We start from the raw sequence: 20,254 nt of genomic DNA, 5'->3' as shown, positions 1-20,254 counted from the left end.
CTGAGCTCCAGATTCTCATTCTAAAATGACATCACAGTGAGGTGAAGGCTGCAATTTATCCCCTTCACCAAGAACATCCCAGTGTTTCTGTTATTTAACACAGTCTGTTCCATTCCTCTGCCAGTTTTTTTGGTCATTTCCTGGCCCTCCATTCCTGCTGCGTTGCACCAGCAAGGTCTAGGTCCAGACAGAAGGTAAAAGCCCATACATCCTTTATTGGAGCATTTCACAAATAAATTACAAGTTTCTTTGCGACCACGTCATAAATCAAAACGTTTATTTACACCTCAGAAACAGCAAGCGATTCAGCAACTAGGGCCCAAAGCAATGGTTAACTGGAAAAGTAGCTGAATTAAGCATCTTGAAACTCAAACAAAATGTTTTTCCTCCTTGCTTGGATTATTAAAATAGAAAAAAAAAAAAAATAAAATAAAATCTTGATGGTAATTAAGGGACAGAGATTGTGGTGGGGTGGATGTGGTTTTGCAGGAGGGTTCTGGCTGAAATGGCAGTAACAACACAAGCTGTTTGTGCTGAGTTCCCCATCCCAGTGTCTCAGACACGGATTAATTCCACAGTCCCAGTCTCAGGCTGGGGGTTTGAGCACATCCCAATGCCCAACCTGGCTCTGACTATGCTCATTTTACCCCAAATTGCAGAGCACAGTCACTTGCTGATGCAGAGGACGAGTGAAATGTTCCAGGCTGGATGAAACTTTCCTGAACAGCTGTGCCACTGAAAGCTCAGGAATGAGGAATTCTGCCTCTGAACCTTCCCTTTCCACTTCTGCTGAAAATGAGTCGGGAAACAGTGATGCATATCTTCAAATGATAGAATCATGGTAAGAGGGGACAGCTCAGGGCAGAAATACAACAGGAGAGCTGGGATAAGCCTGGGGTGTAGTGTGGGGTTTTTTTGCCTTTTTAATTTGTTTTAAATCCAACTGGTTCAGTTCATGTAGCCCAGGCTGTCCCTGATGTCATTAATTCCTCTCTAACTGAGGGAATTAATCTGCTTATTCCAGCTCTTGTGTCCTCCTCCTTCCTGCATATCTATTATATATATATTTATATGTGTATATCTCTATATATCTACATATATACACACACAGAGCAGTTGTGCAGCCTCAAAACTTTCCACTGAGCGTGGGGGAGAGTGTGGAGAGCGTTCATTTTTCTGGGACAGACCCAGAGCAGCTCCAGAGTCCTGGTGTGAGCCCAGGGAACAGCCTGGCCATGGGTTGTGTGCTTTGTGTGGGCAAGAGTCAGCTCTGTCTGCTGCAAATAGAATGGTTATAATGATTATTTCAATGTGCATTGAATGTTAATCCTAAAGATTGTAGATCCTAAAGGTTCAGGGTTAGCTGAATCTTTRGAAAGAAAAGAATTGCTGTTTTATTTTTCTCTGTTAGTGCTGGGCTGGATCTCTCGGACAGYAGAGTTTCTAGAGATGAAATAAAGGCAAAACAGGAGCAGAGTTTTAGTCTTGGTGTTCTCAAGCCAGTGTGACTTTAACATAACTAACATATTTTTTTAAATTCAATAAGATGTTTTTAAACCCATTCTGGGAGTAACTTAGCCTTTAGACCAAGCAATGTAAAATTATTTGTGTACAGAATTCTTCTGCAACTGAATTTAGTAACATTTGARAAGAAAATTGGCAGCTTTCTCAGGATTTCAGACAAGAGGCCTTTGCAAAGGAAAGACAGGAGCTGTCAATATAATTTATGTCTTTTTGTAGTGGTAAGGCATTTCAGATAGGCCCTACAAACTGCTTGTAAGTCCATAATTTAATAAATGAGCTTTGTATTATAGTGATCCCAAAAATGATGATGGACGAGAACAGGATAAATTATTTGGCCCTGGGAATTTCAAATAAAGGTTAAAGCAGATTATCCTGGAACCTTGGAGACACCTTCAGGGAGGGCCACGAGTCACCTGGGGTGGCTGCAGCCTCCCTGGTGTCACAAACTTCACATTTGGGATGATTCGTGACAAATATTGCAGCTTTACTGTCCTGGGGACAGTCACCTGGGGTGGCTGCAGCTTCCCTGGTGTTACAAACCCCACATTTGGGATGATTCGTGACAAATATTGCAGCTTTACTGTCCACAGCTGACCCCCACAAAGCAAGATTTGGGGTGATTTAGCTGAAAAATCCCATCTGAATCTGATTTCAGTGACTCTCAGCTATTGTGATGGAGCTGCTGTTTGATTTCCAGGAATGTGAACACAATGAGAGTGGAGCTCAGGGGTTCTGCTCTCACCTCATTTTCCTCCACACCCAGCAGAGAATTCACCTCGTTCCCCTTGGATTCACCCACAGCTACAGGACAAAATGGACATTAATAAATGCTCAAAGCATATTGGAAAAGCACACACGAGGAGCACAGGGCTCAATTWGCAAGGACACCAAAAATTAGGTTTYTCKTGCTAACAAACCYCTCTCACGGGTTGTTATTCCCAATTTTTGTTTCAACAGCAGCTAGCTTTTTTTGAGTGAAATGATTTTTACGAATCAAAAAGTTCTGTGCATGTTACGARATGATGATAATCGACAAGTTCACTGCCTCTGCAGCTCTAGACAGCACTTATGTATCTACAAACACAGAAATAAGTGTTGGTGGGACTGAAATAGCTGGGTAGGAATAAGGGATGTGTTATAAAAACAGCAGGCTTGGCTGAACAGATGTTAAACATCATCAACTATTAGGAAAAAAACGCAACCAATTTTGTAGATTTTATGCTTTTTTTTTGTCATATTGTAGAAAAATTGATAGATTCCTGTTGCTCCTTTGTTTCAGGAAATCGTTTTTTGAGGCAGAGGCTATTCCTCTTACCCAGGTAGGAAAATTCAGATTGTGCTGTGGTTCTTGGCTTGTGCCACGCTGTGAAATGTGCCACAATCTGTGTCAGATGGGGATCAGCTCCAGCTCCTGCTGGCTGGGCCAGGGATCAGCTCCAGGCAGAGCTGGGCACACAGGAAGGGCTGGGGGGCTTCGATCTGGGAGCAGAAATAACAGGAAAATGGGAATAGAGCTTTGATGTGCCTTGGGTCAGAGCTCCAGCCAGATTCTGACCTCTCTGCGTGCTCAAAATTTGCAGTGGATTCAAGGAGAAAGATCTTATCCTCAGGCACAGGGTGGCASGAAGAGTTTTCCCATTGTCAGTGCAGTTTTTCCTTTGCTCCTCGTTCTGGGTGCCCTTGGAATGATTCACCAAATGCTCTGTGAGCCTTGGCTGGAAGCAGGGAAGGGCAGATTTCTCTGGGATTCCATAGAAATGACACTAAACTCAAGGGAGGGTTTGGCTGGGTGGAGAGAGGAAAAAAAAATCAAGTAGAAAAGAGTATTTGTGGGGGAGGGTATTATAATTTCTTTTATTCAAGATAGAGGTTTTTGTAGCTCAAAGCACAGGGTGCAGAACATCTTTGGGTGCATTCATTGAACATACAGGTTGGGATTCCAGAGGTGCCATACAGTGCTTAAATGTTTCCTTTAAAAAAAAAAAAAAAAGTTGGAAAATAATATATATTTCTTTAAAAAAGAYGTGATTGTTGATGGCAAAGCAGCAGCACAGGGGCATGACCAGGCASGGGCAGAGAACTGGAAACCTGCCCGTGGTGATGTTTGGGGTCAGCAATTCCCTGCTGGAATGCCTGAAGCTGCCAGAGCCACTCCTGGTGTCCTTGACCAGCAGAGTGACCCTCAGGTGCCACTTTGGTGACAGAGACCCCGAGGGGAAAGATTTCACTGGGTCAGGACTGCAGGAGTTAAAAAGTGGTTCCTGTCTGAAGGCAGCTCATATCGAGAAATCTGTGTTAGGAAAGCTCACAACACAAACTCATTTTTCCTCTGTYGCTGTTGTTATTACTCCTTTTGATTAAAAAGAAAAAAAAAAGAAGGGAGAAAGAGGAAAAAAAACCTGGTTCATATTTGGTACGATACAGGAAGTCAGAGAAAAGCTATTGTACAGCAAATTTTAACCACCAACACACATTTAATATCTAGTGTAGCATTATGGGAAACTAAATGTATGTCTGGACTTTATTTGAACGTTTCCAAAAATCTTTACCATTGAAAGATAGACGTGGTGTGGGAGATCTGCTCGTAATCTCACCGCAGTCAGGGTGTGACCCATAAGTACTGGAAAAAACGCTAACTAAAGAATGCAGCTGCAAAGTTCTATTGCATAAGGAAGCTTTCTTGTTTAAACTTTAAATAAGCAAGTTTATTAAAATATTCTAAGACACTTACCTTACCCTAGTTACTGGCAAGCTCTAATAAAAGCCACAGTCTGTCACTAGTATACTTTTTTGTGTTAATTTTATAAAAATTTGGTGTGAGCTTCGATGGATCATTTACAGTTTATTAACAAGATGATCATCTTCATACAGTTAGAAGGATATTTTTTTTCCTTTTTTTTTTCAGACCTTACATGCTCACAGAATAAAAAAAGGATCCATATTCATAGAGAACAAACACCCTTTTTTCTCCCATGTCTGCAAACGAGTGTGGTAAGTTTACACACACAAAGAAATGCTCTTGTTACTGGAACTGGAAGCTGTGTGTACGTGTGTATGTATGTATATATATATCCCAAATTACAGAAATGGGTGTTTGTGGGGGGATTGGTGGAGCAGGGTGCCTGTGCTGCTCCTGGCACAGAGGTTGGCACAGATTGGTGAGCTCTGAGTGCTGCTCATACAAATTTTGTCACCTGCCCCAGCAAAAGTGTCACCCCTCCAGCCCYGGCTGAGCTGCGCTGTGACCTCGCTGTGTGTCACAGCTCCTGCTGCACCCCAAAATCCCTCTGGGSTCTGGGAGAGCAGCTCAGCTCAGGAACAAACCCCTGGGGACTCGCATTTCTCGTTTGCTGAACCTGAGGTACGAGAAGAGCCCCTGTGGGGTGGGATGGCCACGGGCTCGGTGCTCCTGGCCACGCTCAGCAGGTTTAGCCATGGTGGAACAGCTGGCATTCATCTGTGGCTCTGGATTGTTCTGCTCCCCTCCCTTTGCTCCAGATGAACATTTTATAAAAGCTAAACCTGTGGTAGAACTCTTCTCTCTATATAAATATATATATATACATACACTCATACATATACAAATACGAACCCACGGACAAAATATTTTCTGAACAAGTTGAATAGCAACAAGTCAACAGATAGAAAAAAAATGGAGTCAGTCTGGTTTTTTTTCTGCTCCACCCCCTCCCGAGGTCGGGTTTGGATGTCGTGGTCTTTTTTTTTTTTTAACATTCAGAGCAAATTTGGAGTAAACCTTGTGTCCTGCAAGAGGAATCCATCGCTAAAGGGCAGAGGGGTGGAGGCTGTCGGACACCAAGGGAGAGGTGCAAATGGAACTGGAGCAACTGAGGCCGAGGAGTGAAGAGCAGCGATTGTAAACTGCCATCTTCAGATCTGACGGGTTTTTTGATTTTTTTTTCTTTTTTCCTTTTCTTCTCGTTGCCACGGCAACTCGGTAGGACAGCTTCAAATGGCAGGAGTTCTTACAGACCTAAAGGATGGGAGATGGGAGTGAGTATTGCTATGCAAATCACAGCATCCTTTAACTATTTGGGGTTTTTTTCCCCTCCCCCAAAAATAGCTGGTTGAGCACATGTACTTTGCCAGTAATTAAATTGATTATCTGGGTTTAGAAACAATTGTTTGTGAAACAGAAATCTCCAAGAGGAAACCCCAAAATGTCCCTTGGAGCAGTCAGAGAATWTTGTGATGCAGTTCTGGCAGATGTGGAGGTGTGAAGGTCAATCCTGAGCCAGGACCTGATTCCCCCTGGACATCTCCACAAGGAAATGACAGCCAGTCCCTCCTTTGACAGGTAAAGAGCAAACCAACAACAGCTTTTGAAAAAATAACTCTCTTATGGTGCTTTACAATKTGTGTGTACACCAGGGGATAAAAGGCCTGGTGTATCATGTTTGTATTGTTACAGAAATATACGATTTATGTGGATTTTTTATTAAATAAAGTGAAGGTGGCACAACTTGAATTCTGTTCTAAATGGACACTCTGCTAATGCCAAGGCAGTAAAGAAATTCAGAAAAGAGATTTGAGGAGGGAATCTAAGTTACACAGTCAGCCTATAAAACCAGGTGAAGGGTGMATCAAAACTCACTCAGCGAATGTTTGTCTAATATTTATTGCATCTGTACACTTAAAAGATTGTAATATTGCAACATTGATAGTTTTGTTCCAACCACAGAAATGCAATGGTCGGTGTCAGATGCTGGCTTGTGCCCTTTAAATATTTTTAATGATCTGTTTGCTTTTTAGAGCCAATCTAATCTCATATAATTATTGATAAGGCTGTTTTACTTTATCTGTTCTTTTTTCCTGTTATCATTTGGTGTCAATATTGAATTCTGCAGCAAGGCAGGTACCTGGATGGCAACATCTGCCTCACCCCTTCCCTGCAGCACCTCAATTCTGGAAAATAAAGGTAAATACAGCAAATTAAGTGTAAAAAATCCTTCCCTGCAGCACCTCAATTCTGGAAAACAAAGGTAAATAAAGCAAATTAAATGTAAGAAGTTCATGGAGGCACTGTTGGATAGGTTCACTGAAGAGAGAAATTTAACTGAGATTTTCAAATAGGATAAAATCTGGACTTGTTTGGCGTGTGGGTTTCTAGAATGCTGCTTAAAGAAAAGTCTGGCCACAAAAATAGGAGATTTATGGTCATGGTTGCCAAAGTCCAGATAGATTTGGGTTAGGAATCCAGCTAGAACTAAATTTTCACAAATAACCTGATCTCCTGGGTGGTGAAAAGAAAAGGTTTGAGACTCTGATCTCACAGACCACSTGAAAAATAGCATTTYCAGATCCCAATAAAGCTCAGTGTCATTAAAGAACATTGGTTTAATCCTGGCTAAAGGAATTAACATTGGCTCTGGGCTTAGCAAATCTGCTCTGAATCCTTGGGAGATCCTTGGAGGTTCTTCCTGCTCAGGACAGGCACTTGGACATGATGGATGAAGAGCAGCTGTGGCCCTGAATTTCTGCACAATCCACAGGCTGCCGTGGCACCAGAGAAATCTGTCAGCACAAAATTTATAAATATCCCAGCAACTGGAGCAGCCAGTGAGCTGCTTCACCAAGAGCCTGTAAATAAAGGGCAGCACTTGGTGATTGATGTGCACATGTGAAAAAAGCTTGTGTATTTTACATTCTATTGACAGATAAAACAAATATTGCTTCCTTTCATCACGTTACCTTTCCTGGGTAAGTGATGTASAAAAACTAGTTAGTTCAGCTTTAATTATGAATATTTTTCTTTTGTTATAGCCATATAAAGTGTTAATTGGCCAAAAAAAATCTGGCCACTAAATCCCTTAACAGAAAGTCTCTAAAAATCAAAGAAAACTCAACCCTGAATGTGAGGAAATCCACTGAAACCAGCACAACTGCTCTGTGATAAACTCACTGGGGAGCTGTGAGCCTCTGGCCTGTATTTAAAACCTCTCTGTTCTTCCAGCTGGGTTTCAGTGTTCATTATTGTTTCCTGTATGGGAATTGTTGTTTTCTTGTTGGCCTTTCTTTTTCTTTATTGTCCCCATAAAGAAACAAATGAAAATTCCAGAAATACAAACAGACTCAAATTATTGGAGTCTACTTCTTTGAGCCCCAGCTCTAACCAGCTCACCTGAAGACTTGTGTTTATCCACTCACTTCCATGGGGTTGCATTGTTTTTGGTTTTGTTTTTTTTTTATTTTATTTTCCATTTTTATGTGTTTTATAGCACAGATGATTCAAAGTTTGCAGCTGGCAATAGCTCATAAAATATATTAGTATTTAAGGAATAATGTGAACACCAAATGTGCAAATAATGTGTGCAGGGAGTGCTTTTGCAGATCAATGACAACTCTCTCTTTCAGGAACTTAATACCCTGGTAAACCTGTGCCTGGCAGGTTTAGATTTGCACATTAATGATAATTAGGCCTAGTAATTATTTTATTTTCTTTTTACCAGCTCTGTCTCCATCTCTGGCATCAGCACTCAGGAATTACTGCACACCATGTGTTGTTTTAGATGCGATTTGACAGAAATTGCCTAAAACGAGTGATTTGCTGCCCAAGGCATTCCAGCCACAAACGTGAGATGGGAATTTTTGCTTTTTCCTGGTCCCTCCCACCTTTYCCTTTGGGTATCTGGGATGCACCAGCAGCACTAAGCGAGCACAGCTATAGGGAACTTAYTTCTCCAGAAATCTCAGTTAGCAAYGGTGTTTGCAGAACTTCWGATCTCAGAAAATGCTTTGCTCTTTCCCAGCTTTCCCTGTTGCAGCCTGAGCTTCCTCTGAACATATTTACACATTAGTGACTTAATTCCTTGCTTATTTTAAAGAAGCAGGCCTAAACTGAGTAATTAAAAGCCTCTGAAAGATGTGTTCCTTCTGAGACCGAGCTCACCCTCTTTTACTCAGACTCTGCTTCTACAGTGCAGTTAAAACCTCATAAAAATTAAAGGCATTTAAGTTTCACGCTGACCCTCTGTACAGGAACGAGCTTTACCCAAGATGCATTCATCCTTTAATTCCCATTAAAAGAGGAGAGTTAACGCAGCTGGAGTTTGGAGTTCAGCTCATGCATGCTCCATTTCTTTCAATTACCCTTTCATCAGAAATATTACATTAATCTGGCATAATTAAAAGTCTACATTGCATCACGGACTTTATTGAAACCTCAGTAATGCTAAAGAGGCAACAAAAAGGATAGAAGAGATCAGCACCGTGTTTCTGATTAGGCAGCTAATCAACACCCAGGTACTCCTTTCCTGGATTTACMAGCTAGGAAAGGTCATTAATTAGATGCAGAGTTATTAGTTTAGCCTTAAWGTAGAACTTTGAAAAACAGAAATTATTTTCACATGCATCCCTGGTTGATTTGCCATGGGTAACTTTCAGCACTGGAAGTTTCACAGTGGTTGCACCAAGTGCCTATAAATTATTATAAATTTCACCCCAAATCTCACTGCATTTGAAGGACTATTCCCAGATGGATATTCTGTGTTTTCGTTCCTGCAGTTAAGAAATTAAGGCTTAATATCAGCCAGAGCAAACTGGCTGATCTCATCAGACATAACACCTTGGAGAAAAGTTTATAAGAACTGCAAAATTAAATGAGTTTGTCCCGAAAATTTGCAGCTTACAACATCACACACAATTTGTTTCTCATTTAGGTGAGAAATTATTTCAAAGTTGTCCATGGTAGGCAAAGCTCCCCCTGTGTTAGGACTGTGTGAGTGAAAGGAGTGTCTCCTCATGGTGCTCAGAGCTTCAGCAGCTCTCGTACATCAGTGTCAGCATTTAACTTGAGGAGCTGAAACGCTGCCACGTGCTCTGCAATCAGCCCAAATTGGCAGGGCAGAGGGAAAACCTGCCAGTCCCAAATAAACAGCTCACTCAGGAGCTCCTGCTGAAGTCATTTCACCTGGTGACAGCAGCACAGGTTATTTCCAGGAGTGGCTCTGGTGCTGTTGATTTAGGTATTATAGATCCAAAAGGTGGGAGCCAAARTGCTCTCCTGACCCTGCAAAGGCACTGCTGAATCCTTGTTTGKGCCTCTCTTCCCTGTCATGCACCCACACACACTCCCAGTGTAATGAGCTGTTCCTAAGAAGTGAATAAAAGAAACATTTTCTGAATRAAAAGCTGCTCAGGTGAAGCAAAATTCCAAMTCTCCTCATTTAGAAATTCAGAACYGTGYGCTMCYCCAAGKTTATCAAATAAAACATCTAATAAAATTCCTGTTCCCTGGGTATATGAAGTATCTTACTGAGGATAGGGTTAGTTTTAGGGTAGAACAGCCAAGACATATTCCAATATTATTTTTTAAAATTGCTGTGAATTTCAGTCGGACACTTTGCCAAAGAAGTGTCGCTTCGTTTAGGCAATAGGGAATAAATTCTTACTTCATTTTTCAGTTCTGTCAAAACCAAACTGCAGAGGTGGCTGCCTGCAGCCTGGATGGATATTTCCCCTTGCTCTAATCTGATKAATTGAACAGAATGGTTGAAAATATTCCACAAGTGAAATGAGTAAGTACAGTTTTGAAATAGCAGCATTGAACAAGTCTGCTGATTTTTTTTTTAAATGGATGCTGAAAATGAAATGCATCAACTGTAGAAGGGATCCAACCTTTTTAAAGGACTGGAAACTGCTCAGGCAGTCAGATCTCATCTCCCACAGCAGCACAGCACAGGTTACCAGCACTTTTAAATAAGTAGAACATGAACAGTCCAGACACTTCAGATCTGCAGGTATAGACTCAGCCCAGCTTGAAATATTAAATTAATCATCTGAAGAAATTCTTATTGAGTAAGAGTAAAAACTAGAGAAAAGTGTTATGCTTAGAAGCCATGGGAAAAGAAAAAAAACAGCCAGATTAGAAAATTGCCAGGTTTTGGTATGAACCTGCTTGTTTCAAATGTTTTGAAGAGCTACACTTAGATGGGTGACATATCCATCACCAGCCAGTGACATATCCCAATTAATTATATGGATTAAACAAGGCTTTAAGGTGTGGTCTGAAATAGTCCAAACATCCATGGCCCTTTAAAGGGTTTTGTAATCATCCACTGGGGATTACAGGAGCAAAAGCAGCACCATCAAACCTTTAGGCACAACAAATCTCCTCCTAATCTTTAATATCCCACCCAAATCTGAATAGCAAGCTGTCCACGTTGAGTTGTTGGGAWGTTACAGAGTGGGGAAATATCCAAGGACACAGACAGTGAAAAGAAACAAACATCCCGTGGTGCACAGTGACCATTAATGGTAGGAAAAATACTTAAACTGGTCATAGAGTCAGTTCTAGTTTTTAATCATAGGCCACTGCAGAGCAATTCTGATGATAACTATCTGAAATTCCATATTTATGTGGCTTTAAGCAGTTGTTCAGCGACGAAACACAAAATATCATCTATCAACAATTACTGTGAAGTGCTGTTGAGAAAATGAAAACATAAAAGCGTTCCCTGGAATTCATAACACTAAATGGTCTATCAAACAGATCTCTTTAAATGTCCATTTCATGCCTCTGGAATGACCARCAGGAATAATATTGCAGCTCTCAGGGAAGGAGCTGCATTTGCTGCTAGCATTGTTCCCTTCTGCATTCCCAACACACATCTTCTGAACTGCCCTATTATTATTTTTTTTTTTTTCACTTTTGTACTTCTGGAACGTGTTTGGACGGCTTTGAATGCGTGTAAAATGCCATTTCCCACCTAATTGACTCTATAAAATGTGATGTTATTGAGCACATTTTAAATATGCTGATGTGTAATTTGGGGGCATTTCTATTTGTCTCTCCTCTCTGAGTGGGTGGACAAACATCCTGTCCCCAATTATGGACGTCCATATGGATTTCTGGGCCATTTCAGGCCCCATTAATTCGAGGTGGGCTCCCAAAGCCAACTGCACAACACTGCAAGACTGAATAAACCTGCAGAGAAATCAGAAGAATGGACACAGCTCTGAGTTAAAAAAAGGGAATTCAAATCAAGGCTGGCTCAAATTGAAGCAATCCCTTAAACCCCAAACCATCCTTTCCTTACTAATTAACCAAAATCTTTAAGGACACAAATAAAAACRGTGTTTTTCTCACACAGGCATTTGAGAAAGTGTCTCTTTGAGTGACATTTGGCAGCAAAAATAAAAATGKTAATGTGGACCAGAGCATCTGTAACAAAGGTAATGAGTGATGGTGGATATTGCTGCTGTTATTATTGGGTTTAGGAGGTGAGATTTACATCACTGTAGCTTGTTAAATATAAGCAATTTCCAGTTACTCAGAGAGCATAATTTAGATTATATTTAGGTAGCTACATGGTAGTGCTCTAGCACAAGAGTGCAACTCAGAGTAGTGCAAAAAAAAACACCAAAACACCCCAATAAACCACCTTTCATTGCAAAATTCTCCTCACTTTGAWAGCTTTTGCAATTCTAGCTAAAATAGGGATATTTCATTTCTCAGAAATGGGAAAATGTATCTTGTAAACATCCTTACTCCTGCTAATTAAATGGATTTTTTTTAAAATACCGCTGCTCTAAAAAGTAGGAAATTGCTGTAGAAGATCTCCAATCAACAAAACAAAGAAACAAACAGGAAGTATTGGGTTTTTTGCAAATTCACCTAATTTTGTAATTTGCAAGTTCACCCAATTTGGGAACACTTCTGCCACTTCCTCTTTGGAACAGGGATAAACCTTTTTCCTTGGGAAAACCCAAACATTCTACTGTAAAAACCAAACAGCTGTTGAACCCTGAAAAGCAAATGACAACCTGACTGTTTAAAACTAAGCTGAATAGCTCAAAATAAAGGCTGAGAAGTGGGAACGTGCAGGTWACAAATGTGCAGTGGAAATGGAAAAAGCAGTGACCTTAAAGGTCTGTTCCATCTGAAATCTGCTCGGGTTTGAATCGTCCCAGTGCCACTCAGGAGTGCTTTGTTTCACTTCTCAGCCATTTGATGTTCCTGCCCCAATAACTCAGGAAAAACAAGAGCTACAAGGGCTGCTACTGCTTTGAAAAATGAGCTGGGTGAGAGACAGAACGTGAATTTTTGTGGAAATTCAAACCCACCAGTTTAATATAATTCGTTCTTTTTTTTTTTTGTAGGGGTTTAATAACAAATACATCATTTTCAAGGAAAAAAAACCCCAACTCTTTTATTTTCTCTACTGGCCCTGTAGCTGCATTCCTCAAATCAGGAAAAAAACAATATAGTGAGGGACAGCCAGCACTAAATAGGAAAAAGTTTGTGGAAATTAATAGGAAATTAAATTCAGGGGTATCTCTAAGGCTTCTCTGCAATCACAGCACAGACATCTGTGCGAGTTTCTGTTTTTCAAACACACCTGAGGCCTTTCACCCTGAGTTTAACAAATTAATTCCAATGTAGAGACCTCCAGCTTATTTAATTTCTTTATGGCAGCATTTCCCCTGTAGTCTTGCAGCTCACTTTCTGTTCAGAATAATGGAACACTTCACTTAGTTCAGTTCAAGTTAACYTACAACTTTGTAATCCACTGTCCAGGTGAATAAAAAAAGCTTCTCATCCATTGCTGATGATCAACAAAGATAAAAATTGGTTTTTTTTCAACATGAAATGTCTGAATCCCAGTCTTTTATAGCAAGGAAATTTAAGTAAAATATTACTGACATGTCTATTGTGCTTTTGSTTGTTCTTTTATTCCCTTCATTCCACACATTTGAATCTAACTCGGTCTTTTATGTTGGTAGAATGCATAAAAGAAGATATGAAATGCAATTACCATTCCATGATTATGCAATTAAGTGAAATAGTTACTGTAAAATCAAAAGCCCAGAATTCAAATACTCCTTTAAATACTAATAATAATATAAATAATTTGTAATAGAGCTAAAGCCTTGTTCTGCCAGACACAGTGGCTCTCCGTCTCCCACAGGGCCTGGGGGAGCTTTTCTTGCTGACTTTGTTATGACAATCTGCTCAAATTTGTTTTTTTGCTTGTTTTGCTTCGCCTCCATCATCCCCATCCCTCATCCTTGTGCAGTGCTGTAACTGCTCTCACTCCAAATGCTCAGGAGCCTTGCAGAGGGAGCCTGTTTGTAATKCTGGTGGTGCAGAGAGCGTCCCTTTGGGTGGATTAATCCTGAACGGAGCGGTTTGAGCTGTGCCAGCGGGAAACACGAGATGGCTGAGACAGTGCAGCACTGGGGACAGCATGGGGACATCATGGGGAAAACATGGGGACAGCATGGGGATATCATGGGGATACCATTGGGGACACCACAGGGACAGCATGGGGACAACACAGGGACACCATGGGGACATCATGGGGAAACCACGGGGTCATAATGGGGACAACACAGGAACACCACGGGGACATCATGGGGACATCATGGGGAAACCATGGGGACACCCCAGGGACACCACAGGAACACCATGGGGACATTACAGGGACATCTTTGGCACACCACAGGGACAATATGGGAATACCATGGGGACATCATGGGCACACCACAGGGACATCATGGGGAAACCATGGGGACAGAATGGGGACAGCATGAGGACAACATGGGGACAGCACAGGGACAGCACAGGGACAACACAGGGACAACATGGGGACATCATGGGGAAACCACGGGGACATCATGGGGACATCATGGGGACAACACAGGGAAAGCATGGGGACAACACAGGGACACCACAGGAACACCATGGGGACATCATGGGGACACCACAGGGACACCACGGGGACAATATGGGAACACCATGGGGACACCACAGGGACACCACAGGCAGTCCCAGCCCCAGCACTAGACACGCTCCTGATGGATTTTCTCTTTCTCCCACTCCTTCCCTTCCTCGAGTAACTGATTTCTGTTATCCTCCCTCCCTGACACAGAACCCAAATATTTTTAATCTGTTTTTTTTYYCCCAATCTGAACTATTAAATTCTGAATTTTATCTGAACATTTGCTCCTGCCTTGTCCCCAGCAATGGCAAGGAAAAGCTGGCAGAGGACAAAATGCCACTGCATGGTCTCATCTTACACCTGGCGTGTGCATTAGTGACAAGTGGCAATATTCCTTCCAACATTTGTCACCATTAACTATTGGAAATTTGGAAACTCCTCCGTCTGTCCACTGGACATCGTTCCAGCTCCACCTCAGTGACTCCCAGTGGGAATTAGGTTAAGTACAGAATATGCAAATAGGCAAAGATGCTCCTTTTTTCAATCAACTTTCTGTTCATCATCTTTTCATTCCACCAAGCACCTCCCTGTTTTGTTGTGCAATCTGCCCATACACTTTGCCATCCTATATTTTCTATTTCTGGCTGTCAGGAACTCCTAATTTTTTCTTGTTCCAGCTATATCCACCTTTCCAAGGGCTCCTGGGCAYCTGCAGTCTGTATCCCATTATCCCTCAATATCCCGAGCACAGTAGGGTGTCTCCAGAATGGGAGGAACTGCTGGGTTTTGCATCCATTCCAGTTTTAATCAGGCTCCTCACTCGTGTGCTCTGACACTTCAGAAATCTGCCACATCTGACTTCTCCCATGATTTACGAAGGAGSCACAAATCCTAAGCATAGCTAATAATTGCACCATTTAAATGATAATACCAAGATGTTTTCTGTAGGAAAGATATTCATGCCGGGCTCTTTTACCACGAGCAGCTCTTGCAGAGGGCTGTCTATCCTCACACCAGATGTCAAATATGAAAAGAAATACTTTGGCATGAATAACAAAGTTCATTTGACTGAAGGATTTACCTCCCAGGAACAAGAGCCTCATAAAACACAAACATTGGGAGCAAAGCGAGCCACGTAAGGATTTTTGCTAAAATTAAACCCATAACTTGCCACTAGAAATGGGACGTTTCATCTGCTCAATAAGCACTAAAGTTCTCTTTGTTTTTATGGCATCGTAATCTTTGATTACTCTGATAAATATTTGGACTATACAAAACATTGCAATGGAACTAATCACAGTTATAAAAAAAAAAAAAACCAACTGTGTGTGGAAATGAATTGGGAATGGGATGATAGCAGCACATTTCAGAGAAGTTCAAACACAGAGCCACATTATTTTAACCAGCTCCCAGCCTCATTCCTTTAGGTCTCCATGCAGCATTTGCACCTGAGGGAAATGCTCATGAGAGCTGTGGTTCTTGCTGGTTTTTGCATGGTTAAGTCACAGCTCCAGAGATTCAATTACAGCCTGGAACACCTTTGGGCTGCCAGGGCTGCTTTCCACCCACAGCTGAGCTGGACAAGACCTGCAGCCAAGAACAACAACTCACAAAGTACATTCCAACACCTAGAACTGGCTTTATAATCCACTGTAAGGAAAATGATCAGACTTCATGGGGTGGCTACAAAAAAACAGCAACTTTCTAAACTAAAATGCTTTTCTCTCCCTCATCGTATTCTGAGCAGATGCATTAATGTAAATAAAGYTGGAGTGCAAACCATGACAGTGGAGAAAGCAATTCCAGTCACACCTTGCCTTGGCACCAGCAACATTTATGGGGTGGCACCAGGAACACGTCTGAGTCCATGGATTTTGTATTTATATCCCTGCTGCACCAGTGTCATACTCTGTCAAATGTTTTTAACATATTACTCCTAACAGCTSAAGTTTGCCTTGGTTCCAGGAAACCCAGAGCAGCTGAACCAAAGCCAGAGCAGATCCTTTAGATGCCACTGATTGAGCYTAAGAACATGAATTTGCACTTAGCATTTATAGAGTCCTTTTCATCTTCAAAGAGCATGGCAAACATTAGCTGCTACCASCTCGCTCACAACGACCTTCATGCCAAGCTTTTGGGATAAAAGGAGTCTGTGAGAAGGAAAAATGGACAGGATTTGTAATCAGACACACCCCAAGCCTCAGATGTGTGAAGGATCTCTGTCTTGAGCTCTGTYCCTGCCTCGTGGCAGATTTTCTCTCATGGACAGTACAAGGATTTCCACCATGGCTTAGGTTTTAAGTCACCACACAAATGTGTTTTGTTAATATCAGGTGATGGTAAYGGTCCTTAAATAACAGATTTAGTATCACAGTTATAGGATACAGCTGTTCCTTTGAAATAGATGARGAATTCAAAACTAACACTGCATCAAAAATTTTGCTGGCAGCTCTCACAGGACCAGCCAGGGACACACCCAGTTTAGATTGTGGATTCCATGGATTGAATTCCTACTTTTGAGTAATTCTGTGATTTTTAATTTTTTTTTTTCACTTCTTCCAATTCAAGCTAGCTTTCCAAACGAGATTTACACAATTTCTTCCTCAGAAACAGCAGACATTTCTGGTACCTGTCAGTTCTCTGCCCTCCAACCCAGACTGGCTGTTTGATTATCAGCTCTGGGTGGTTCTAAGCCCAGAATCTCAAATAAGTTCCTCCTGTTCCAGCCACTTGCACATTTTATGTGGAGGAATAGATTGAAGCAGACAGTCCTCATTTTCCTGGTGACCCAGAACAGCCATTGTTACACGAGCACCTTTAATCTCCTGTTTCTGGGCTTGAATTGAATTCAAGTGGGGAGAGATGAAAGCAAGCGTTGCACAAATCTGCTGCTACAGCTGGTGCTTCTCAGTTTATCATATGTTAGCTCTGATTCTCTTTGATTCTTCTCAAAATTATTGCTCCTATTTCTTAATTTGACAATCAGGCATTCATTACTTTTTTTTTTTTTTTTACTATGAAAGAAAAAAGAAACCTCCCCCTACCTTTCTTACAGCTATTCCCTCATGGAAAAWGAACCCAAACTTACTGCATGATGATATCAGTGCATGAATTTAACTTCTCCCTGGGAGGGTTTTCTTATGCAGAGTAAAAATGAGCAGATAAACAACCCTTCATTACTTACAGCTCAGCAAAAGACTTACAAAATAAACTGAGGAGTGAAAGGAGGATTAGGGTCAGGCTGATGTGGAGAGCATCTGTTGCACTGCAGTCCATTCTGGATTTCTTGCAGGTACACACTTGTAATCTCAGTTCTGTGGTGTTGGTCAGGGGTGGTTTCCCAGAATCTGTCACTGAGATGGGGATGTTGTAATTGGCCTTTTTCAGGTTTTGAAGCAGGATGACCTGGGCGTGAGTATCTGCAAAGGATGAGGGGACAATTAGCCAAATGTTGGTTATCTGGAGAGGCAGAGGAATCTGCAAACAGACACGTCAAAGTCAGTCATGGAAATTAAGAAGAAAATGAGAGTATGCTAAGAAAAAAATGAAATAATTGAATTGAAGGGAAGAAGAGATAGTACCGGGCTGAAATCTAATTGCAAACTTATTGCAACCCCACCAAAAGAAAGATTTGCAGGAGCCCTTTTTGTTTAAATAGAGCATTTGGCCTGCAAACTATTGGCAGGAGTTGCCTGTGAAAATGAATATCCAAATGAAATATAAGGGCATGCCACCTGAAAAACAACAAGAGGAAAAAATAAATTTACTTGCCAAAGGACAAAACAATCCTTCTTGCAAGGAAGTAGAGACAAAGCTGCAGAACCACTCCCAGAATCTCCCTGAGAAGGCAGTGGAGTGAATTACAGCCCTTTCCAAATTTAAAGATCTGCTCCAGCTGAGGAACTGAGGGGCCATAACAGCTAGCAGCACCCAGGGTGAGTGTGTTAATGCTTTTAGGGTGTAACAGAGGGGTGGTTTGATGTTTGGAGAGCAGCCAAGAAAACACCTCCTCCCCTTTGTCCTGCAGGCAGGTGCAGCCATCACATCCAACTTTAGTTTTTTTCTCAGACTAGGACATGAAATAAAAGACTGGAGAGTGGCAGAGATCAACACATTCCAGAAAAGAAATAGGAATAATCTACATTAAAAAGAAATGTTGTACTTTGTGCCCACAGTTTGACATACAAACCTGCAGTTTCATCATCCTCTCACCATTCATGCAAGGTGTACCCAGTGCACCGGGGTAATTTATTTGTGAAGAGCTCAAACACTTAAAATTAAGAAGTTTCTAGATTCCAGTGCTAAAGCCCATGCAAAACTTTCATGCTGTCCCTAGCAAAGCCTTGTGCACCCCATGCAAGCAAATCCCAGCCATGAAATGCAGCAAGATTTACAAAACTGTCCATCATTAACAGCCCCTCATTAACACAAAACTAAAAAGAGACATTTCAGTCAACATCATGAGAAAAGGGAGAAGTTTTGGGTGTCAGAACTGGTGTGTTCCAGACAACTGGTCCAGCAGAGCATGGAGGRTGTCCAAAAGCAGTGGTAAAGCAGCAGCAGTGGGTCCATCCTGCAAAAATTTAGTGCCAARCTGCTCCTGAATCCTCACAGTGGGAGGATAAATGCACAATAAATGARCTGGGAGGGGTAAATGCACAATAAATCAGAATTACACACTTACTGTTAAGCCTGTTGATTCTCCACAGCTTTTCTGGGCCCGATTGCTTGCTGAGCTCGAATTTGAATGGATCTGTGTTGGGATGAAGGTCTTTGTCTGATGCTCCTAGAACCACTACCCTGAGATCTTTTGCATCGTCACAAACTTTTGCCAGTGTTGGATAAAGGGATGGGACGTTGTCATTGACATCCTCCAAGGTGATGTGCAAAGTTCCTGTGCCCGTAGCAGGAGGGTTGCCTACAGGAAAAAAAACAAACATCTGTTTATTAAATCAAATTTCCATAAACTCTTGGTCTTATTTGCACCTGCAGGCTTGCGAAGGGAAATAATTTTTATTGTTCTTACCTCTTTTATATGGAAATCACTGCTTAAAAAACCTGATGAGTCACTCTTGCAAATTCGCTGCYGCATTTTCAGAATGAAGCCTGTCTGATTCTCTACAGTATGGAAAATTATTCTAAGGAAACCTCTGGGAGAGGAATATTTTGAAGTTAAAATGAGAGTGGGACATGAATAGATATCTGGAACAGAATCTGCTCATCAGCACGTACTGAGAGAAACATGGTGGGATCCATCCCCTGGATAGACAGCACAGATTTGAAAAGAATAAAGAACAGGATGAGAGGAAAAGTGTCAGCAGAGAGGACTTGGGTTGTGGGGTGGGTGCCCAGGAGCAGAACAGGATCTGATCATTCCTAGGAGCCCACATGGAGTTCTGTCAGCCGCAGTGAATCCTGTGGATAGGMAGCTCTGGGTCATTCCTCCTGTGCCAGCAGCAGTTCCAGCCTTCTGGGATGATTTGCCAGCCCACCTCAGCCCTGACCTGAGGGTTATTTATTCACTGTGGTGCCCTGCCAGGCTCTGTGCCAAGGCTGGGGCTGACAGAGCAGTCCTGGTGGCACTGGGGGAGCTGGGCAGGCAGWGTTTGCCTGCTGAGACCAGCCCCTSAGTTCACAGGGCTCACACAGGAYCTSACCAGCACAAACAACTTCAGTTACTGCAGGTGAGCCATGGCTGAGCCATTATCCACAGCAGCTCCTTTCAGCTCCCTCTGGCATCCCATAAAATCATTTCCAAGTGTTCTGAATGCACATTTTGTCCTTTACTSTATCCAGCACTCAGCGAGGTCTCATCTGCTCCGCCGCGCTCGGGGTTTGTTCTCTCCTSGTTTTTCTGGTTTAGAAAAACTGCCATCCCTGAGCTCAAACCTGAGCAGGGAGAGTGGATTCGAGAGGCTGCACTTCACCTGTGCAGCAGCAGAGCCAAATGTCACAGCACTCTCAGTTCAGCCCTGAGAGAGGTTCCCTTTGTCCCTTTGGCATCATTACCCTGCCCAGAGCAGCCCAACAAACGGGGAATTATTGCT

General features: G+C 42.0%; 1 protein-coding gene across 1 annotated transcript in view; it reads right to left on the bottom strand.

Annotated features, from left to right (window-relative positions):
- Positions 1–5,231: 5,231 nt before the first annotated feature.
- Positions 5,232–20,254, bottom strand: part of CDH13 (cadherin 13) — a 270,252-nt gene continuing 255,229 nt past the window's right edge. Inside the window, exons 10-12 of the mRNA XM_057383002.1 lie at positions 18,892–19,125; positions 17,411–17,626; positions 5,232–5,518 (exon numbers count right to left, since the gene is read on the bottom strand). Of these exons, the coding sequence (XP_057238985.1) occupies positions 5,511–5,518; positions 17,411–17,626; positions 18,892–19,125 (458 nt within the window). The 3' untranslated portion in view covers positions 5,232–5,510. The remainder of the gene's footprint in view (positions 5,519–17,410; positions 17,627–18,891; positions 19,126–20,254) is intronic.

Source organism: Malurus melanocephalus, unplaced genomic scaffold (genome assembly GCF_030028575.1).
Source record: "Malurus melanocephalus ecotype Western Australia unplaced genomic scaffold, MMel_1.1 scaffold_600, whole genome shotgun sequence".
Lineage (NCBI taxonomy): Eukaryota > Metazoa > Chordata > Aves > Passeriformes > Maluridae > Malurus > Malurus melanocephalus.
Note: the sequence above shows the minus strand (reverse complement) of the source record. Positions and strands in the feature narration are given on the sequence as shown.